The sequence below is a fragment of the Coregonus lavaretus genome (assembly GCF_964263955.1).
Source record: "Coregonus lavaretus genome assembly, chromosome: 32".
Taxonomy (NCBI): domain Eukaryota; kingdom Metazoa; phylum Chordata; class Actinopteri; order Salmoniformes; family Salmonidae; genus Coregonus; species Coregonus lavaretus.
In genome coordinates, this window is record NC_140019.1 from 25,489,605 (window position 1) to 25,508,768 (window position 19,164).

At 47.0% G+C, this 19,164-nt stretch overlaps 1 protein-coding gene across 1 annotated transcript in view; it reads left to right on the forward strand.

The window, feature by feature from the left end:
* The window catches only part of LOC311107230 (protocadherin-19-like), a gene marked incomplete at both ends in the record, with an annotated part of 38,494 nt that overhangs the window by 5,155 nt on the left and 14,175 nt on the right, over positions 1-19,164 (forward strand). Inside the window, one exon of the mRNA XM_084149717.1 lies at positions 1,073-1,406. Coding sequence (XP_084005843.1) covers positions 1,073-1,406 — 334 coding nt within the window. The remainder of the gene's footprint in view (positions 1-1,072; positions 1,407-19,164) is intronic.

Below are 19,164 nucleotides of genomic sequence, written 5' to 3' on the forward strand. Positions count from 1 at the left end.
CCTCACAGTCTCTTCTCTCCCCTACTCAGACTCTAAAGAGAGTGTGAGAGAGAGAGAGAGAGATGGAAATTAATAACAGTTGGAGAAAGATACCTTCGAAGTCTGCTATTACCATTTTCTTTGCCAGAATGAAGGCATGGATGAACAGACAGACCAGACAGCATCTTACATGAAAAGGAGAATCCATCCAGTAAATACTAAGGATGGATAATCTTTCAGGGCCATTTCAGCAGATGCAGCCAGGGCCTCATGTGTTATTAGATGCAGGGTAGAAACAAGAGTAAATAACACACTCTTTCCAACCAGGGCTAAAAATAGACTTTTGGTGAGTGGGAGTCCATGCAAATGTTTGACACGTTAAAAACTCTGAGGAAAGGCCTGGGTCAGGAGGGATTCAAGGGTTCAGAGCACAAGCTGCTTAAAATACAGCTTCCCCTCATAAGAATCTGCAAGCCTGGATGGAGAATGGACCCGAGCATCAGCAGCGTCCTTTCCATAAAGAATCTCCGGCTTTCTCATTTGGGCTGATTAGAATCAAAATGCTCTGCTCAAGTCAGGGAACAGCCACAGAGACTAGGCTCTAAATGAATTTGAATTTACAGTTCTCCTGCACTCCATTTCGCCAGTGGGCCTTGCTTGACAATGAAAAATAAAGTGAATTAGCAGTGGGGCTTTAATATGATGGCAGATTCTGGTTTGTGCTCTTCAGTATCGTCTGTTGTTGTTGCCATGTGTGCTTTTGTGGTTTGGCATGTTTGCATTGTGTGTGCTTGTTGTTTGTGACATGTCAACTGTGCCGAGCATGCAAATGAAAACAAATGAGGGATGACGGCTCCATTGGTGGCCCAGGGAAGGCGGTCAGGCTTGGGTGGAGGGGGGGGTCACTTGAGCGTGGCTCCTCTGTCTCACTACCCCGGATGCTTACCAATGTGCTTGCCACCACCACGGCACGCTTCGGTCAGCACCCTGGCATGGCAGGGCGGGGCGCCTCTGGCTGAACGGCGTGTGCCTGTGGGCAGGTACGACAGAGCACTGCTTTATTGAGTCTGTTCAGTTTCTTCTACTTACGCAGGGTGGCGGAGTACTCGTATGGCAGCCAGAAGAAGTCGAGCAAGAAGAAGCTGAGCAAGAACGACATTCGCCTCGTGCCGCGTGACGTGGAGGAGACGGACAAGATGAACGTGGTGAGTTGCTCGTCTCTCACCTCCTCGCTCAACTACTTCGACTACCACCAGCAGAGCCTGCCGCTGGGCTGCAGGCGCTCCGAGAGCACCTTCCTCAACGTGGAGAACCAGAACTCGCGCAATGCCGGGCCCAACCACGGTGGCTATCAGCAGCATCCCTTCGCCAGCGGGCAGGGTCCCCAGCAGCCTGACCTCATCATCAACGGCATGCCGCTGCCAGAGGTGAGACCACGCTTAGTTCGCTCTGATCTGATCTGTCCCTGCAGCGTGTTGCTGTTGTGCCAATCTGTGCCAATGCCCTGGGGGAGAGGGGGGACAGGGGGTGGGTGTACAGGACAGGGGAGAGTGATGGTTAAGACGGTCCCGGTCGACTCTCAGTCTCACTACTCATTGTCATGGCTGCGTTGTGCTTCAGCATCCAATGGGTGTATAGACGTTGTGCGTTATAATATAGTCTTTGTAGAGAGTGTAGTCGCTGTCTGTTATAATATAGTCTTTGTAGGGTGTAGAGTCGCTGTGGATTATAATATAGTCTTTGTATGGAGTATAGTTAATGTGGGTTATAATATAGTCTTTGTAGGGTGTAGAGTCGCTGTGGATTATAATATAGTCTTTGTAGGGAGTATAGTTAATGTGGGTTATAATATAGTCTTTGTAGGGTGTATAGTCGCTGTGGGTTATAATATGGTCTTTGTATAGAGTATAGTCGCTGTTGTTATAATATAATATTTGTATGTTGTATTGTCGCTGTGGGTTATAGTATAGTCTTTTTAGGGTGTATAGTCGCTGTGGGTTGTAGAATAGTCTTTGTTGGTAGTATAGTCACTCTGGGTTATAATATAGTATTTGTAGGTGGTATAGTCGCTCTGGGTTATAATATATTATTTGTAGAGACTATAGTCACTGTGGGTTGTAGAATAGTATTTATAGGGAGTATAGTCACTGTGGTTTGTAAAACAGTCTTTGTAGGAGTTTATAGTCGCTGTGGGTTATAGTATAGTCTTTGTAGACAGTATAGTCACTGTGGGTTATAATATAGTCTTTGTAGGGAGTTTGGTCTCTGTCGGTTATAATATAGTCTTTGTAGGGTGTATTGTCACTGTGGGTTATAATATAGTATTTTAGGGGGTATAGACGCTGTGGGTTATAATATAGTCTTTGTAGAGAGTAATGTCACTGTGGGTTATAATATAGTCTTTTTAGGGTGTATAGACGCTGTGGGTTATAATATAGTCTTTGTAGAGAGGCATGTCACTGTGGGTTATAATATAGTCTTTGTAGGGAGTATAGTCGCTGTGGGTAATATTATACTCTTTGTATTGTGTATAGTCGATGTGGGTTATAATATAGTTTTATAGGTTGTATAGTCGTTGTGCTTTACAATATAGTCTTTGTAGGGTGTATAGTCACTGTGGTTATAATATAGTCTTTGTAGGGTATATAGTCACTGTGGTTATAATATAGTCTTTGTAGGTTGTATAGTCGCTCTGGGTTATAATATAGTCTTTGTAGAGAGTATAGTGTGTGGGTTATAGAATAGTCTTTGTAGGAAGTATAGTCGCTTTGGTTTATAAAATAGTATTTGTAGGGGTTTATAGCCGCTGTGGATTATAATATAGTCTTTGTAGGGTGTAAATTCACTGTGGGTTATAATATAGTCTTTGTAGCGAATATAATCACTGTGGGTTATAAAATAGTAATTGTAGGGTGTATAGTCCCGTGTAGCTCAGTTGGTAGAGCATGGCGCTTGCAACGCCAGGGTTGTGGGTTCGATTCCCACGGGGGACCAGTATAAAAAAATAATAAGTATGCCCTCACTAACTTTAAGTCGCTCTGGATAAGAGCATCTGCTAAATGACTAAAATGTAAATGTAATATTCGCTGTGGGTTACACATAGTCTTTGTAGGGTGTATAGTCACTTTGGGTTATAATATAGTCTTTGTAGGGTATATAGTCACTGTGGTTATAATATAGTCTTTGTAGGTTGTATAGTCGCTCTGGGTTATAATATAGTCTTTGTAGAGAATATAGTGTGTGGGTTATTATATAGTCTTTGCAGTGTGAATAGTCACTGTGGGTTATGATCTAGTCTTTGTAGAGAGTATAGTCACTAGGGTTATAATCTAGTCTTTGTAGAGAGTATAGTCACTTTGGGTTCACCTGGTATATGTCAATTAGAGGTCTTCACGGATCCACCTGTACCCGAATACCCTGACTTGTCCGGAAGGGCCCATACAGATCCGAATGCGACTGCTGCAGTAGAGAGAGAGAGAGACATTTTAAAATGTATGCTGCTGCTCTTTCTTTTCAAAAGAGTGTAGCGTGGCGTATGTAGCTTGTTGTTGTTGGCCAATCATAAGTCATAAAAGCGGCAATAGCCTACAGTCATAGTGCCTCCATGTGTGGCAAAAGTTAAGAGATATCTAATCAGTGGAAGATGGCATTAAAATGGCGGAATTAAAAGTTAAAGGAGAAGGATAGGCTACAACAACCAGGAGCGAACAGATAGGCTGCTACTTAATATTCTGGATGGAGTTGTTGTTATTTGTAAGTGTAGAATAAGAAAGCACATTCACTGCAGCCCGAATTAGCCTAGCTAGCTAACGTTATCTTAACTAGGTTCTCACGGTTTGATGCAATCAAGACAGGTACTACGTAATCATATTGGATAATAAATAACCTAGCAATGGCTGCTATTAGTCCACTATAGCGCGAATCAGCTTGGTTGGTTGCTGTCTCTTGTCTCTCCCTCCCTCCTCCCTGCTCCCTGTGTCACTCTCTCACAGTACGGCCCCTCCTCCGCCTGCTTGGGCGGCACCTCTCTCTCCCTCCTCTCACGCTTTATCAACTACTTTTAATAAAGTAGCTTAAAAAATGACTTTTCTGCTGCTTCCATTACTCGGATCGGATCGGACCGGGTCTGGATCTGACCAGATCTGTACAGAACGGGTGTAGTTGTCATCAGGTCTGTTCGAAACGGGTGTCTATGTTTAACAAAAATTATGTGTGTATCGGTTTGGGGTGGGAAAGCCCCACGTACATTTTGGAACAGGTCCAACTTTTTGGATCCGTGAAGACCTCTAACGTGAATGAATGGTCACATTTAACAGGGATGTTCTGTCAACAGATTGAGCCACAACTTCAGGCCCAGTTATAAGGTCATATGTTCCAGAAACATACCAGATCTTCTATACAGATTCTGGTCAGACAGATACATTTGAGAGAAATAAATCAAGGCATTTCAGAGGTTTACCCGGGTATAGGGACTAACCTGTGGATGAGAGCGAGCTGTGCCAAGCGTGAATTTGGAGGCCTGACAAAATAGATTATTTGGCTTCCATCTACCTCCTTTGTTTTGTGTGTGCTAAGCTATTTCAAAATAAAAGGGGTTTGAACAACTGTACTGTAAAACAAATATATATACACACTAATTTAGTTGTTTCAACTAATTATTATTCAGTAACTGAATCCATAGCCTTTTTTGTTTTTGTTTACTTAACTTTTCGATCCAAGTGTTACCTGAACTAAAAAGCATAAGTTGGCCCAAACGTAGCTCCAACTTGAGAAAACTTAGACAAAATTCAGTCAATTTATTATGCTTTGTTTGCTCAACAAGTTGAAAACATTGTATGTTAAAACTACTGTGTGTGTAACTAGTTCCAGAGCCTTTTTAGGTAAGATACCGAAATAATAATTTCTAGTTGAATGAACATATGAAACAATTGGAAAAAAAGTTTTCTCATGTTGGAGCTAAGTTTAGGCCAACAATTTCTTTTTAAATTCAGGTAACACTTTGACAGAAAAGTTGAGTAAACAAAAAAAAGACTGTGGAACAAGTTACTTAAGAATATTTAGTTGAAGCAACTTGATTTTCTTTACAGTGTGCCAGACGCATTGATCCAGCTTATCAGCTCCACCACCACATGTTATTTTAGGTGGTAGCAGAAAGAATAATCATTGCTCGATGTGCGAACTGCCCAATCGTCATGCAGTGAAGGCCAAGGCTGCAGCTTTGCACCCCGCGCAGACTGCTATTATATAGCTAGTCACCCCACCATGCATAGGGGTTGATTGTATTGATGTAGTGATGCAAGAGAGAGAGAAAAAAAGAAAGAAAGAAAGAAAGAAAGAAAGAAAGAAAGAAAGAAAGAAAGAAAGAAAGAAAGAAAGAAAGAAAGAAAGAAAGAAAGAAAGAAAGAAAGAAAGAAAGAAAGAAAGAGTGCAGATCCGTCCTGTGGTCCTGTAAAGTCAAGCGTTAGTAGGGGGAACGAGTGCATGCCGCTATGCTGTGTCCAGGCCTTTATGTACCCGCAGGTAGCATTCAGGTCATGGCCCTCTCCATGAGCAAAACACAGTGATAAACTTGAGTCCAGCCGGCACAAAGGAATTACTGAGCGGTTGTAAAACCCAGGCGCAGTAGCCTGTCTTGACGGCTTAAGCGTCCAATAAAAAAGCACCTTTGCCGAAGGATTAGGGAGGCCTTTATTTGTTTCGGTTAATGAAAAAGAGGAGAGAGGGAGACAAATAGGGCCGCAGATTGATTCTGATGATCTCATATGCAAAGCTTGGAGGTGTCTGATAGGGCTGAATTAGGGGATGGAGGGATGGAGAGAGAGGGAAGGAGGATGGAGGGAAGGAGGGAGAGGGATGGAGGGAAGGAGGGAGAGGGATGGAGGGAAGGAGGGAGAGGGATGGAGGGAAGGAGGGAGGGGGATGGAGGGAAGGAGAGAGAGGGATGGAGGGAAGGAGGGAGGGGAATGGAGGGAGGGAAGGAGGGAGGGGACGAAGGGAAGGAGGGAGGGGGATGGAGGGAAGGAGGGAGACGGATGGAGGGAAGGAGAGAGAGGGATGGAGGGAAGGAGGGAGGGGGATGGAGGGAGGGAAGGATGGAGGGGACGAAGGGAAGGAGGGAGGGGGATGGAGGGAAGGAAGGAGAGGGAAGGAGGGAGAGGGATGGAGGGAAGGAGGGAGGGGATGGAGGGAAGGAGGGAGAGGGATGGAGGAAAGGAGGGAGAGGGATAGAGGGAAGGAGGGATGGAGGGAAGGAGGGAGGGGGATGGAGGGAAGGAGGGAGGGGGATGGAAGGAAGGAGGGAGAGGGATGGAGGGAAGGAGGGAGAGGGATGGAGGGAAGGAGGGAGAGGGATGGAGGGAAGCAAGGAGAGAGATGGATGGAAGGAGGGAGGGGGATGGAAGGAAGGAGGGAGAGGGATGTAGGGAAAGAGGGAGAGGGATGGAGGGAAGGAGGGAGAGGGATGGAGGGAAGCAAGGAGAGAGATGGATGGAAGGAGGGAGGGAGAGTGTCTTAATGCCAGGTGTCTGGGCCCCACCGCATTTTCTCATTTTCCTAGCGCCTGTGATTGGCTTGATAAAGGCAGAGGGGCTGCTTAACATGCAAGCATCGTCGCAGCTCCGCGTTCCACATGACGTTGACAAACATCCCTTTGACTGCGGCCCCATGCATATTTCCTGTGGACTGATGGAGAGAGGGAGAGAGAGAGAGAGGGAGAAAGAGAGAAAGAGAGACAGAGACAGAGAGAGAGAGAGAGAGAGAGAGAGAGAGAGAGAGAGAGAGAGAGAGAGAGAGAGAGAGAGAGAGAGAGAGAGAGAGAGAGAGAGAGTATGTTCATGTACGTGTGTGCATTCTCCCCCTCAAGCAGGCTGCAGCTATCTCCAAATATTTCTTCTCCAGTCTGACATTTAGAAGACAGTAACTCTGTAACCACACATTGCTGTTAAATTACAAAAACTGTGCAAAAAGTGCAATTACATAGCCATTTATGTAGAGTGCAAACAAACAGTGCATCTGTGAAATGACTGATAATACAGATGTAGGATCATAATTTCACCAGTATTTTCATTGCAAAATAATCCTGCAGCAACAGGATTTGAATGTTTAGTTCATCATGTTGCTTGATCGGTAGATAGGCTATTAGCTGGCCAAAATGGGGCTACATGAAAAGTGCAATACTGTTAACATAGACGTGTGTTAGTGCAGGTTTTCAGTGAATGTATGTAAATCATGAAGCTAATCTGCATTTCCTGCGAAACAGGAAAATTCTCAGCAACAAAATTAAGATCCTACATCTGTAGCTCTGTCACGTTGAGCAAGCCCGGGCTTGAAACCCACTTGACTCCACAAGTCTACATTTCCCAGAGGTGCTCTAGCTAGGACGCTAGAGCACTGTTGTGATTAGTGAGGCTTTTGCTTTGTCCCCAAAAACATTTGTCATCAACCAGGCCCCAGGGGACTCTCATAATCATCTATGAGTCAACCACTGTTTTACAGTTTTACACTAGGGCATTTATATTTGTTAAGTTCCAAACTACTATATGAAGTCTAGGCCGAGCCTCATGGAATAATGCTATTAGGATTTGAATAGGAGAAGATTAAAGAAGAAGAATATAAAAAAAGACAGTGAAAGACTTCACGTATAATAACGAGGATTTGATTTGAGGAGATTCATTATTGTTTTTGGATTTGGCTTGTTGGTGTAGATGGGGCTCATCAGCACCCAGTACATATACAGTTGAAGTTGGAAGTTTACATACACTTAGGTTGAAGTCATTAAAACTCGTTTTTAAACCACTCCACAAATTTCTTGTTAACAAACGATCGTTTTGGCAAGTCGGTTAGGACATCTACTTTGTGCATGACACACGTCATTTTTCCAACAATTGTTTACAGACAGATTATTTCACTTATAATTCACTGTATCACAATTCCAGTGGGTCAGAAGTTTAAATACACTAAGTTGACTGTGCCTTTAAACAGCTTGGAAAATTCCAGAAAATGATGTCATGGCGTTAGAAGCTTCTGATAGGCTAATTGACATCATTTGAGTCAATTGGAGGTGTACCTGTGGATGTATTTCAAGGCCTACCTTCAAACTCAGTGCCTCTTTGCTTGACATCATGGGAAAATCAAAAGAAATCAGCCAAGACCTCAGAAAAATTATTGTAGACCTCCACAAGTCTAGTTCATCCTTGGGAGCAATTTCCAAACGCCGGAAGGTACCACGTTCATCTGTACAAACAATAGTACGTAAGTATAAACACCATGGGACCAAGCAGCCATCATACTGCTCAGGAAGGAGACGCGTTCTGTCTCCTAGAGATGAACGTACTTTGGTGTGAAAAATGCAAATCAATGCCAGAACAACAGCAAAGGACTTTGTGAAGATGCTGGAGGAAACAGGTACAAAAGTATCTATATCCACAGTAAAACAAGTCCTATATCGGCATAACCTGAAAGGCTGCTCAGCAAGGAAGAAGCCACTGCTCCAAAACCGCCATAAAAAAAGCCAGACTACGGTTTGCAACTGCACATGGGGACAAAGATTGTACTTTTTGGAGAAATGTCCTCTGGTCTGATGAAACAAAAATAGAACTGTTTGGCCATAATGACCATCGTTATGTTTGGAGGAAAAAAGGGGTTGCTTGCAAGCCGAAGAACACCATCCCAACCGTGAAGCACGGGGGTGGCAGCATCATGCTGTGGGGGTGTTTTGCTGCAGGAGGGACTGGTGCACTTCACAAAATAGATGGCATCATGAAGAAGGAAAATGATGTGGATATATTGCCGCAACATCTCAAGACATCAGTCAGGAAGTTAAAGCTTCGTCACAAATGGGTCTTCCAAATGGACAATGATCCCAAGCATACTTCCAAGTTGTGGCAAAATGGCTTAAGGACAACAAAGTCAAGGTATTGGAGTGGCCATCACAAAGCCCTACCTCAATCCTATAGAACATTTGTGGGCAGAACTGAAAAAGTGTGTGCGAGCAAGGAGGCCTACAAACCTGACTCAGTTACACCAGCTCTCAGGAGGACTGGGCCAAAATTCACCCAACTTATTGTGGGAAGCTTGTGGAAGGCTACCCGAAACGTTTGACCCAAGTTAAACAATTTAAAGGCAATGCTACCAAATACTAATTGAGTGTATGTAAACTTCTGACCCACTGGGAATGTGATGAAAGAAATAAAAGCTGAAAGAAATAATTCTCTACTATTATTCTGACATTTCACATTCTTAAAATAAAGTGGTGATCCTAACTGACCTAAAACAGGGAATTTTTACTAGGATTAAATGTCAGGAATTGTGAAAAACTGAGTTTAAATGTATTTGGCTAAGGTGTATGTAAACTTCCGACTTCAACTGTATGTACAGTATTACTTGTTTGTTTTCAGGGATTCACTAAAAAAGAACCACTGGGCACCATTGGTACCAGGTAGTCACCAACAGTAATGAATTGCACCCATTGTTACCACAGAATTTCCTATAAAACACCAGATAAATACAAGTGGAAAGAGTAGCGTAAAATAAACTGCCATTAGCTGTTCCAGCGAGGAGACAGGTAGACTACACACAGCAGCAGACTGGTGCATAGTATACAGTAGTTGGCCAAGAAAACAGTGGCAACTCTTCCCCAAAGGCTTTCTACCTGCAATTACATTGTGTGTACAGTATTCCCTCTCCCGAGACACATGCAGCTCCAATAGACATCCCAGAGGAACCCCTGTCCATTGTTGAGAAGCAGCAGCTGAGAGATGTTTGGTTGACCTGCCTGTAGTTGTGGTTGCAGATGAAAAGACTAGAAGTCACTGGAGAATAGAGCCTTCTTCCATGGCTTAATTATACCAGATCAGTTGGTGGAGGAGACAATTAGACAGTAAAGCAATGGCCTTTGGCTATAATGTGTTTTTGAATTGGTAATGTGTACTACTGTGGCTTGATTTTCCCTCCACCTGTGTTTCCAGATAATGAATATAGCAGGAAGAAAATAAGTTATCTCGGGTATTGATTCAGTTTATGCTTATCCTTATGCGGGAAAGAGATTGCATTTTGAAATGTTTTTATTGGGTTTCATTACGGTGTTCAATGAAATGGAAAAAAGTGAGGTGGTCTTTGTACTCTCTGGTGTTGAAGTGTTAGACTTTCGGTGCAGAAACTGTAAGACCCTTTTTCTCGAGTTCTATCGTTTTTGTCAAGTTTAGTTCAGTGCTAATTGAGGTAAATCTGCTTCCAGATGCTCCCATTCTGTTACCTGATAGATGACCACATAAGTAGCTATTTTAAGCAGATGGCACATGCAGTACAGTTCAATTTCTGGCTTTTTGCAGTGTGACGAGAATAGGCGTTTGAAGCTTTGCAAAAACAAAAGGCATTTCTGTGACTGTGTCTTGAATTTGTTCCTCTCATAGTCAAGGAGCTCCATACTGTAAACAAAACCAAGATAGCTAGCTACAGCAATATGCTAATCGCTAACTGTTTTGTGAGATAGCTAGAAATAGTCTACATTTTAATATTGAGAGGCGATGGGGAGTGATACTGGGTTCCATATTCCACATGCCTACACATCATCCCGCACCCCACGCAATCTCTTTCACATCAGGACAATATTCACAGAACACATTCAAACTTGTCATATAGGAAATGCAAAGTAGATGTCATGCTGTCAACACATAGTTCACATCTCCAATCACCTTCAACCCCCCCCCCCCCCCAACCCCCCCACCCCCATTTGCACACCAGCAAATGCTAACTTTTAGTGTATTCAAGTTTTTTAAAGTTTTGTAACGTTTTTAATTACCACTTTAAAATGTCAGACTTAATTTGCCCTAACTAAAGATGTATCAACCCCTACAGAAATGTCCAGTAATTATAATCCACACAATAATTCACTTTTCCTGTTGCTGCAGGATTATTTCCCTGCTGTGAGAAACTGGTCAAATTAGGATCCTATATCTGGAGTACACTACTTTTGACCAGAGGTCTATGGGTCCTGGTCAGAAGAAGTGCACTATAAAGGGAATAGGGTAGGGTGCCATTTGGGATGCAGACAATGACTGCAGCTTTGCCATATAAAATATCATTACATTACAGATGAGAACAATAGAGGAATTCCAATCACATTGCCTTGCCTCTTACTAGAGTGTTGGGTCTGGTTTGAGTGGCACAACACAAACTCATGCTGCTCCACGTTTAGTCTCTGATCTTGTGATGTTTCCATTGTAATCTGACGAACCCCTCCTTCCCTCCATCTCACTTTCCTTTTTCTGAGAAAAACATCTGTCTCTTCTAATCTGGTCGCCTTCCTCTTTAAGCCACCGACCGATACATGTGACAACACATACAGTATGATGGGCTAATATGTTGCGAATTACAGAATTTGATATTTTCGAAGATTCCCATCAAGGCACCAGACTAGGGCTTTTGTATTTCTCTAAATTTCATCAGCCTAATCCAATTAATCATCTCTACATCCCGTACACCATAAAGTAAAGGTCACAGCATGCTGTCTCGGCGAGGGGCTTTGTGCTGAGAAGAAGACTCAGTCAGGCTCCAGGAGAAAGCTCTGATGAGGCATTTAAACACGTTCAATAAGAGACTTCTCAAAGCTCAGGAAGGGGAAAATAGACTAATCAGGTGGTGGAAAAACTAAACAAAGATTTTACAGAGTGGCAACTGACGGATCCTTGACTGCTTGAACATGAAATGTTGCAATGTTAGTGTGTGTGTGTGTGTTTTATCTGTTGAAGGAGTTTGGGGCGAAGCTTTGTGTGCTTTAATGTCTCCTCTTCAGAGGGATGCGAGAGAGTGAAGTGTCTTATCTGAAGCCCTTGTTTGAGTAACTGGCAGATGAGCGCGGGAATTATAGCGAGAAAGGTTAGATTTGTGAGTGAGAACGTTTTGAGAACGTCTTGCTCTTTGAGTGTAATTTTATGCCAAAACAAATAAAGCATCAGTCAGCCTGACAGTCAGTCAGTCTGACAGTCAGTCAGTTAGTCACAGAAACAAACAAATATTTCAACTTTCATGCAATCATTTCTATGTGTCAGCCAATGGTCATGTCAGGCCATTTAATTTCCGTTGACTGAAATGATGATGTGATGAACTCTGAAATGGGTTGCACTGGAGCCTCAATGCATGAGTAACATTATCCCATGAGATGCTTTTGCTCACAGATATAGACCTACCCTTTTCACGCTATATGGTCTAGCAAAGCTGAGCTGTACTGGGCTGGCCTGGTTATGCATCCACCATAGTTCCTGGCACCTTGCTGCAAAGGACAATGTGAAAATAAAATATCCAAGCCAGCACAGTACGCTTCAGGTCAACACTACAGTGTGGAAAGGTTATCGGGATTGACAAGCCAATGCCAGTTCAGTGTGTATATAGCCTTGGCCCCTCAAACACTATTCGTTGCTTCGTATGTTGGGGAGGTACAGTACATATGTCACAATAAGAGCCAATGGCAGCCTCCTCAAGCCCCAGGCCGCCGCCCTCTTGTCGGGATCGGTGCACGCAGGCAACAGCTGAGGTGTAAAAACATACATGAGTGACAGAGCCTGACATACACATGTCACTGTAGCCCGCCTACTACCATGTGTGATGGCTGAGCATCACTCTGCTCATCGGGGCCAGGGACACTGCGGACAGGGAGCAACGCCTGGAATAATGAGGAAAGGATGGAGGAAAGGAGAGAGAGAGGGGGATGGAGAGAGAGGATGAGAGAGGGGGATAGAGAGAGAGAGAGGAAGAGAGAAGGGGATGGAGAGAGAGGAATAGAGAAGGGGATGGAGAGAGAGGAAGAGAGAAGGGGATGGAGAGAGAGAAAGAGAGAGGGGGATGGAGAGAGAGGAAGAGAGAAGGGGATGGAGAGAGAGGAAGAGAGAAGGGGATGGAGAGAGAGAAAGAGAGAGGGGGATGGAGAGAGAGGAAGAGGGGTGATGGAGAGAGAGGAAGAGAGAAGGGGATGGAGAGAGAGGAAGAGAGAAGGGGATTGTGAGAGAGGAAGAGAGAGGTGGAAGAGAGAGAGGAAGAGAGAGGGAGATAGAGAGAGGAAGAGAGAAGGTGATGGAGTGAGGAAGAGAGAGGGGGATGAGAGAGAGGAAGCGAGAGGAGGATGGAGAGAGAGGAAGAGAGAGGGGGATCGAGAGAGAGGAAGAGAGAAGGGGATGGAGAGAGAGGAAGAGAGAAGGGGATGGAGAGGAAGAGAGAAGGGGATGGAGAGAGAGAAAGAGAGAAGGGATGGAGAGAGAGGAAGAGAGAAGGATATGGAGAAAGAGGAAGAGAGAGGGGGATGGAGAGAGAGGAACAGAGAAGGGGATGGAGAGAGAGGAAGAGAGAAGGGGATGAGAGAGAGGAAGAGAGAGGGGGATGGAGAAAGAGGAGGAGAGAGGGGGATGGAGAGGAGGAAAAGAGAAGGGGATGGAGAGAGGAAGAGAGAGGGGGATGGAGAGAGAGGAAGAGAGAAGGGGATGGAGAGAGAGGAAGAGAGAAGGGGATGGAGAGAGAGAAAGAGAGAGGGGGAGAGAGAGAGGAAGGGGGGGGTGGAGAGAGAGGAAGAGAGAAGGGGATGGAAAGACAGGAAGAGAGAGGGGGATGAGAGAGAGGAGTGAGAGGGGGATGGAGAGAGAGGAAGAGAGAAGGGGATTGTGAGAGAGGAAGAGAGAGGGGGAAGAGAGAGAGGAAGAGAGAGGGGGGTGGAGAGAGAGGAAGAGAGAAGGTGATGGAGTGAGGAAGAGAGAGCGGGATGAGAGAGAGGAAGCGAGAGGGGGATGGGGAGAGAGGAAGAGAGAGGGGGATGGAGAGAGAGGAAGAGAGAAGGGGATGGAGAGAGAGGAAGAGAGAAGGGGATGGAGGGAGAGGAAGAGAGGGGGGATGGAGAGAGGAGGAAGAAGAGAAGGGGATGGAGAGAGAGGAAGAGAGAAGGGATGGAGAGAGAGGAAGAGAGAGGGGGATGAGAGAGGAAGTGAGAGGGGGATGGAGAGAGAGGAAGAGAGAAGAGGATGGAGAGAGGAAGAGAGAAGGGGATTGGGATAGAGGAGAGAGAGGGAAAGAGAGAGAGGAAGAGAGAAGGGGATGAGAGAGAGGAAGAGAGAAGGGGATGGAGAGGAGAGGAAGAGAGAAGGGATGGAGAGAGAGAAAGAGAGAAGGGGATGGAGAGAGAGGAAGAGAGAAGGATATGGAGAGAGAGGAAGAGTGAGGGGTGGAGAGAGAGGAAGAGAGAAGGGGATGGAGAGAGAGGAAGAGAGAAGGGGTTGAGAGAGAGGGAAGAGAGAGGGGGATGGGAAAGAGGAGGAGAGAGGGGGATGGAGAGAGAGGAAAAGAGAGGGGGATGGAGAGAGGAAGAGAGAGGGATGGAGAGAGAGGAAGAGAGAAGGGATGGAGAGACAGGAAGAGAGAAGGGGATGGAGAGAGAGAAAGAGAGAGGGGATGGAGAGAGAGGAAGAGGGGGGGTGGAGAGAGAGGAGGAGAGAAGGGGATGGAAAAGACAGGAAGAGAGAGGGGGAAGAGAGAGAGGAAGCGAGAGGGGGATGGAGAAAGAGGAAGAGAGAAAGGGATGAAGAGAGAGGAAGAGAGAAGGGGATTGTGAGAGAGGAAGAGAGAGAGGAAGAGAGAGGGGGATGGAGAGAGAGGAAGAGAGAAGGTGATGGAGTGAGGAAGAGAGAGGGGGGTGAGAGAGAGGAAGCGAGAGGGGGATGGAGAGAGAGGAAGAGAGAGGGGGATGGAGAGAGAGGAAGAGAGAAGGGGATGGAGAGAGAGGAAGAGAGAAGGGGATTGAGGAGAGGAAGAGAGGGGGGATGGAGAGAGGAAGAGAGAAGGGATGAGAGAGAGGAAGAGAGAAGGGGATGGAGAGAGAGGAAGAGAGAGGGGATGAGAGAGGAAGCGAGAGGGGGATGGAGAGAGAGAAGAGAGAAGGGGATGGAGAAGGAGGAAGAGAGAAAGGGGATTGGGAGAGAGGAAGAGAGAGGGGAAAGAGAGAGAGGAAGAGAGAGGGGGATGAGAGAGAGGAAGAGAGAAGGGGATGGAGTGAGGAAGAGAGAGGGGGATGAGAGAGAGGAAGCGAGAGGGGGATGAGAGAGAGGAAGAGAGAAGGGGATGGAGAGAGGAAGAGAGAATGGGATTGGCATAGAAGAAGAGAGAGGGGAAAGAGAGAGAGGAAGAGAGAAGGGGATGATGAGAGAGGAGAGAGAAGGGGATGGAGAGGAGAGGAAGAGAAAAGGTGATGGAGAGAGAGAAAGCGAGAAGGGGATGGAGAGAAAGAATAGAGAAGGATATGGAGAGAGAGGAAAGAGAGAGGGGATGGAGAGAGAGGAAGAGAGAAGGGATGGAGAGAGAGGAAGATAGAAGGGATGAGAGAGAGGAAGAGAGAGTGGATGGAGAAAGAGGAGGAGAGAGGGGGATGGAGAGAGAGGAAAAGAGAAGGGATGGAAAGAGGAAGAGAGAGGGGGATGGAGAGAGAGGAAGAGAGAAGGGGATGGAGAAAGGGAAGAGAGAAGGGGTGGAGAGAGAGAAGAGAGAGGGGATGGAGAGAGAGGAAGAGTGGGGGTGGGTGAGAGAGGAGGAGAGAAGGGGATGAAAGACAGGAAGAGAGAGGGGGATGAGAGAGAGGAAGCGAGAGGGGGATGGAGAGAGAGGAAGAGAGAAGGGGATGGAGAGAGAGGAAGAGAGAAGGGGATTGTGAGAGGAAGAGAGAGGCGGAAGAGAGAGAGAAGAGAGAGGGGGATGGAGAGAGGGAAGAGAGAGGTGATGGAGTGAGGAAGAGAGAGGGGGATGAGAGTGAGAGGAAGCGAGAGGGGGATGGAGAGAGAGGAAGAGAGAGGGGGATGGAGAGAGAGGAAGAGCGAAGGGGATTGAGGGAGAGGAAGAGAGGGGGATGAGAGAGTGGAAGAGAGAAGGGGATGGAGAGAGAGGAAGAGAGAAGGGGATGGAAGAGAGAGGAAGAGAGAGGGGATGAGAGAGGAAGCGAGAGGGGGATGGAGAGATAGGAAGAGAGAAGGGGATGGAGAGGAAGTAAGAGAGAAGGGGATTGGGAGAGAGGAAGAGAGAGAGGAAGAGAGAGGGGATGAGAGAGAGGAAGAGAGAAGGGGATGGAGTGAGGAAGAGAGAGGGGGATGAGAGAGAGTAATCGAGACGAGAGGCGATGGAGAGAGAGGAAGCGAGAGGGAATGGCGAAAGAGGAAGAGAGAGGGGGAGGAGAGAGAGGAAGAGAGAAGGGGATGGAGAGAGAGGAAGAGAGAGGGGGGTGGAAGAGAGAGGAAGATATATGGGGATGGAGAGAGAGGAAGAGTAGGGATGGAGAGGAAGAGAGAGTGGATGAGAGAGAGGAAGCAAGAGGGGGATGGAGAGAGAGGAAGAGAGAAGGGGATGGAGAGAGAGAAAGAGAGAAGGGGATGAGAGAGAGAAAGAGAGAGGGGGATGGAGAGAGAGGAAGAGTGGGGGTGGAGAGAGAGGAGGAGAGAAGGGGATGGAAAGACAGGAAGAGAGAGGGGGATGAGAGAGAGGAAGCGAGAGGGGGATGGAGAGACGAGGACGAGAGAAGGGGATGGAGGAGAGATGAGAGTCGAGAGAAGGGGATGGAGAGAGAGGAAGAGAGAAGGGGATGGAGAGAGTGAATGAGAGAGGGGGATGGAGAGAGAGGAAGAGAGAAGGGGATGGAGAGAGAGGAAGAGAGAAGGGATGGAGAGAGAGAAAGAGAGAAGGGGATGAGAGAGAAGAAAGAGAGAGGGGAGGGAGAGAGAGGAGGGGGGGTGGAGAGAGAGGAAGAGAGAAGGGGATGGAGAGAGAAAGAGAGAAGGGATGGAGAGAGAGGAGAGAGAAGGAAGGAGAGAGGAAGAGAGATGGAGATGAGAGAGGAAGCGAGAGAGGGAGGAGAGAGAGAAGAGAGAAGGGATGGAGAGAGAGGACGAGAGAAGGGGATGGGAGAGAGGAAGAGAGAGGGGAAAGAGAGAGAGAAAGAGAGAGGGGATGAGAGAGGGAATAGAGAAGGGGATGGAGAGAGAGTAAGAGAGAAGGGATGAGTGAGAGGAAGAAGAGAAGGGGATGGAGAGAGAGGAAGAGAGAAGGGATGAGAGAGAGGAAGAGAGAAGGGATGGAGAGAGAGGAAGAGAGAAGGGGATGGAGAGAGAGGAAGAGAGAGGGGATGAGAGAGAGGAAGAGAGAAGGGGATGGAAGAGAGAGGAAGTGAGAAGGGGATGGAGAGAGAGGATGAGATAGGGGGAATAGAGAGAGTAAGAGAGAGGGGATGAGAGAGAGGAAGAGAGAGGGGAATGAGAGAGAGGACGAGAGAATGGGATGGAGAGCGAGACGAGAGAAGGGGATGGAGAGAGTGGAAGAGAGAAGGGGATGGAGAGAGAGGAAGAGAGAAGGGATGGAGAGAGAGAACGAGAGAGAGATGGGGATGGAGAGAGAGAAGAGAGAGAGGGGGAGGGAGAGAGAGGAGGGGGGGTGGAGAGAAGGAAGAGAGAAGGGGATGGAAAGACAGAAGAGAGAGGGGCTGAGAGAGGGGAAGAGTGAAGGGATTGAGAGAGAGGAAGAGAGAGGGGGAGAGAGAGAGATGAAGAGAGAGGGGATGGAGAGAGAGGAAGAGAGAAGGGGATGAAGAGAGAGGAAAGAGAGAGGGGGATTAGAGAGAGGAAGCGAGAGGGGGATGAGAGAGAGGAAGAGAGACGGGGGATGGAGAGAGAGGAAGAGAGAAGGGGATGAAGAGAGAGGAGAGAGAAGGGGTGGAGAGAGAGGAGAGGGGAAGGGGAGAGGAAGAGAGAGGAAGGAGAGAGGAAGATCGAAGGGGATGGAAGAGAGAGAGAGAAGAGAGAGAGAGAAGAGAAGGGATTGGGAGAGAGGAAGAGAGAGGGGAAGAGAGAGAGTAAGAGAGAGGGGATGAGAGAGGGAATAGAGAAGGGGATGGAGTGAGGAAGAGAGAGGGGGATGAGAGAGAGGAAGCGAGAGGGAGGAGAGAGAGGAGCGAGAGGGAATGGCGAGAGAGGAAGAGAGAAGGGGATTGAGAGAGAAGAGAGAGGGAGATGAGAGAGAGGAAGCAAGAGGGGGATGGAGAGGAAGAGAGAGGGGAAAGAGAGAGGAAGTGAGAGGGGGATGGAAAGAGAGGAAGAGAGAAGGGGATGGAGAGAGAGGAAGAGAGAAGGGGATGAGAGAGAGGAAGAGAGAAGGGGATGGAGAGAGAGGAAGTGTGAAGGGGATGAGAGAGAGGAAGAGAGAGGGGGATTGAGAGAGAGGAAGAGAGACGGGGATGGAGAGAGAGCAAGAGAGCAGGGATGGAGAGAGGAGAGACGAGGGGATGGAGGGAGAGGAAGAGAGTGGGGGATGGAGAGAGAGGAAGAGAGAAGGGGATTGAGAGAGGAAGAGAGAGGGGATGAGAGAGAGGAAGCAAGAGGGGGTGGAGAGAGAGGTGGAAGAGAGAGGGGGATGAAGAGAGTGGAAGGTGAGAGGGGGATGGAAAGAGAGGAAGAGAGAAGGGGATGGAGGAGAGGAAGAGAGAGACTGGGGATGGAGAGAGAGGAAGAGAGAAGGGGATGGAGGAGAGAGGAAGTGAGAAGGGGATGAGATGAGAGGAAGAGAGAGGCGGGATTGAGAGAGAGGAAGAGAAGGGATGGAGTGAGAGGAAGAGAGAAGGGGGATGAGAGAGAGGAAGAGAGAAGGGGATGGGAGAGAGAGGAAGAGAGAAGGGATGAAGAGAGAGGAAGAGAGAAGGGGATGGCGAGAGAGAAGAGATGAGAGAGGGGGATGAAAGAGAGGAAGAGAGAAGGGGATGGAGAGAGAGGAAGTGAGAAGGGGATGGAGAGAGAGGATGAGATAGGGTAATGAGAGAGAGGAAGAGAGAGGGGGATGAGAGAGAGGAGAGAGAGGGAATGAGATATTACGAGAGAAGGCGATGGAAGAGAGAGGACGAGAGAAGGGGATGGAGAGAGAGGAAGAGAGAAGGGGATGGAGAGAGTGGATGAGAGAGGGGGATGAGAGAGAGGAATGAGAGAGGGGGATGAGAGAGAGGAAGAGAGAGGAAGGAGAAAGGGGATGGAGAGAGAGGACGAGAGAAGGGGCTGGAGAGAAGAGGAAGAGAGAAGGGATGGAGAGAGAGAAGAGAGAAGGGTGAGAGAGTGAGAGAGGGGATGTTCATCTATTGTAAAGTACAGATACAGTTATTATACTGAAAGCTCCATTATTTCTTCAAAAATA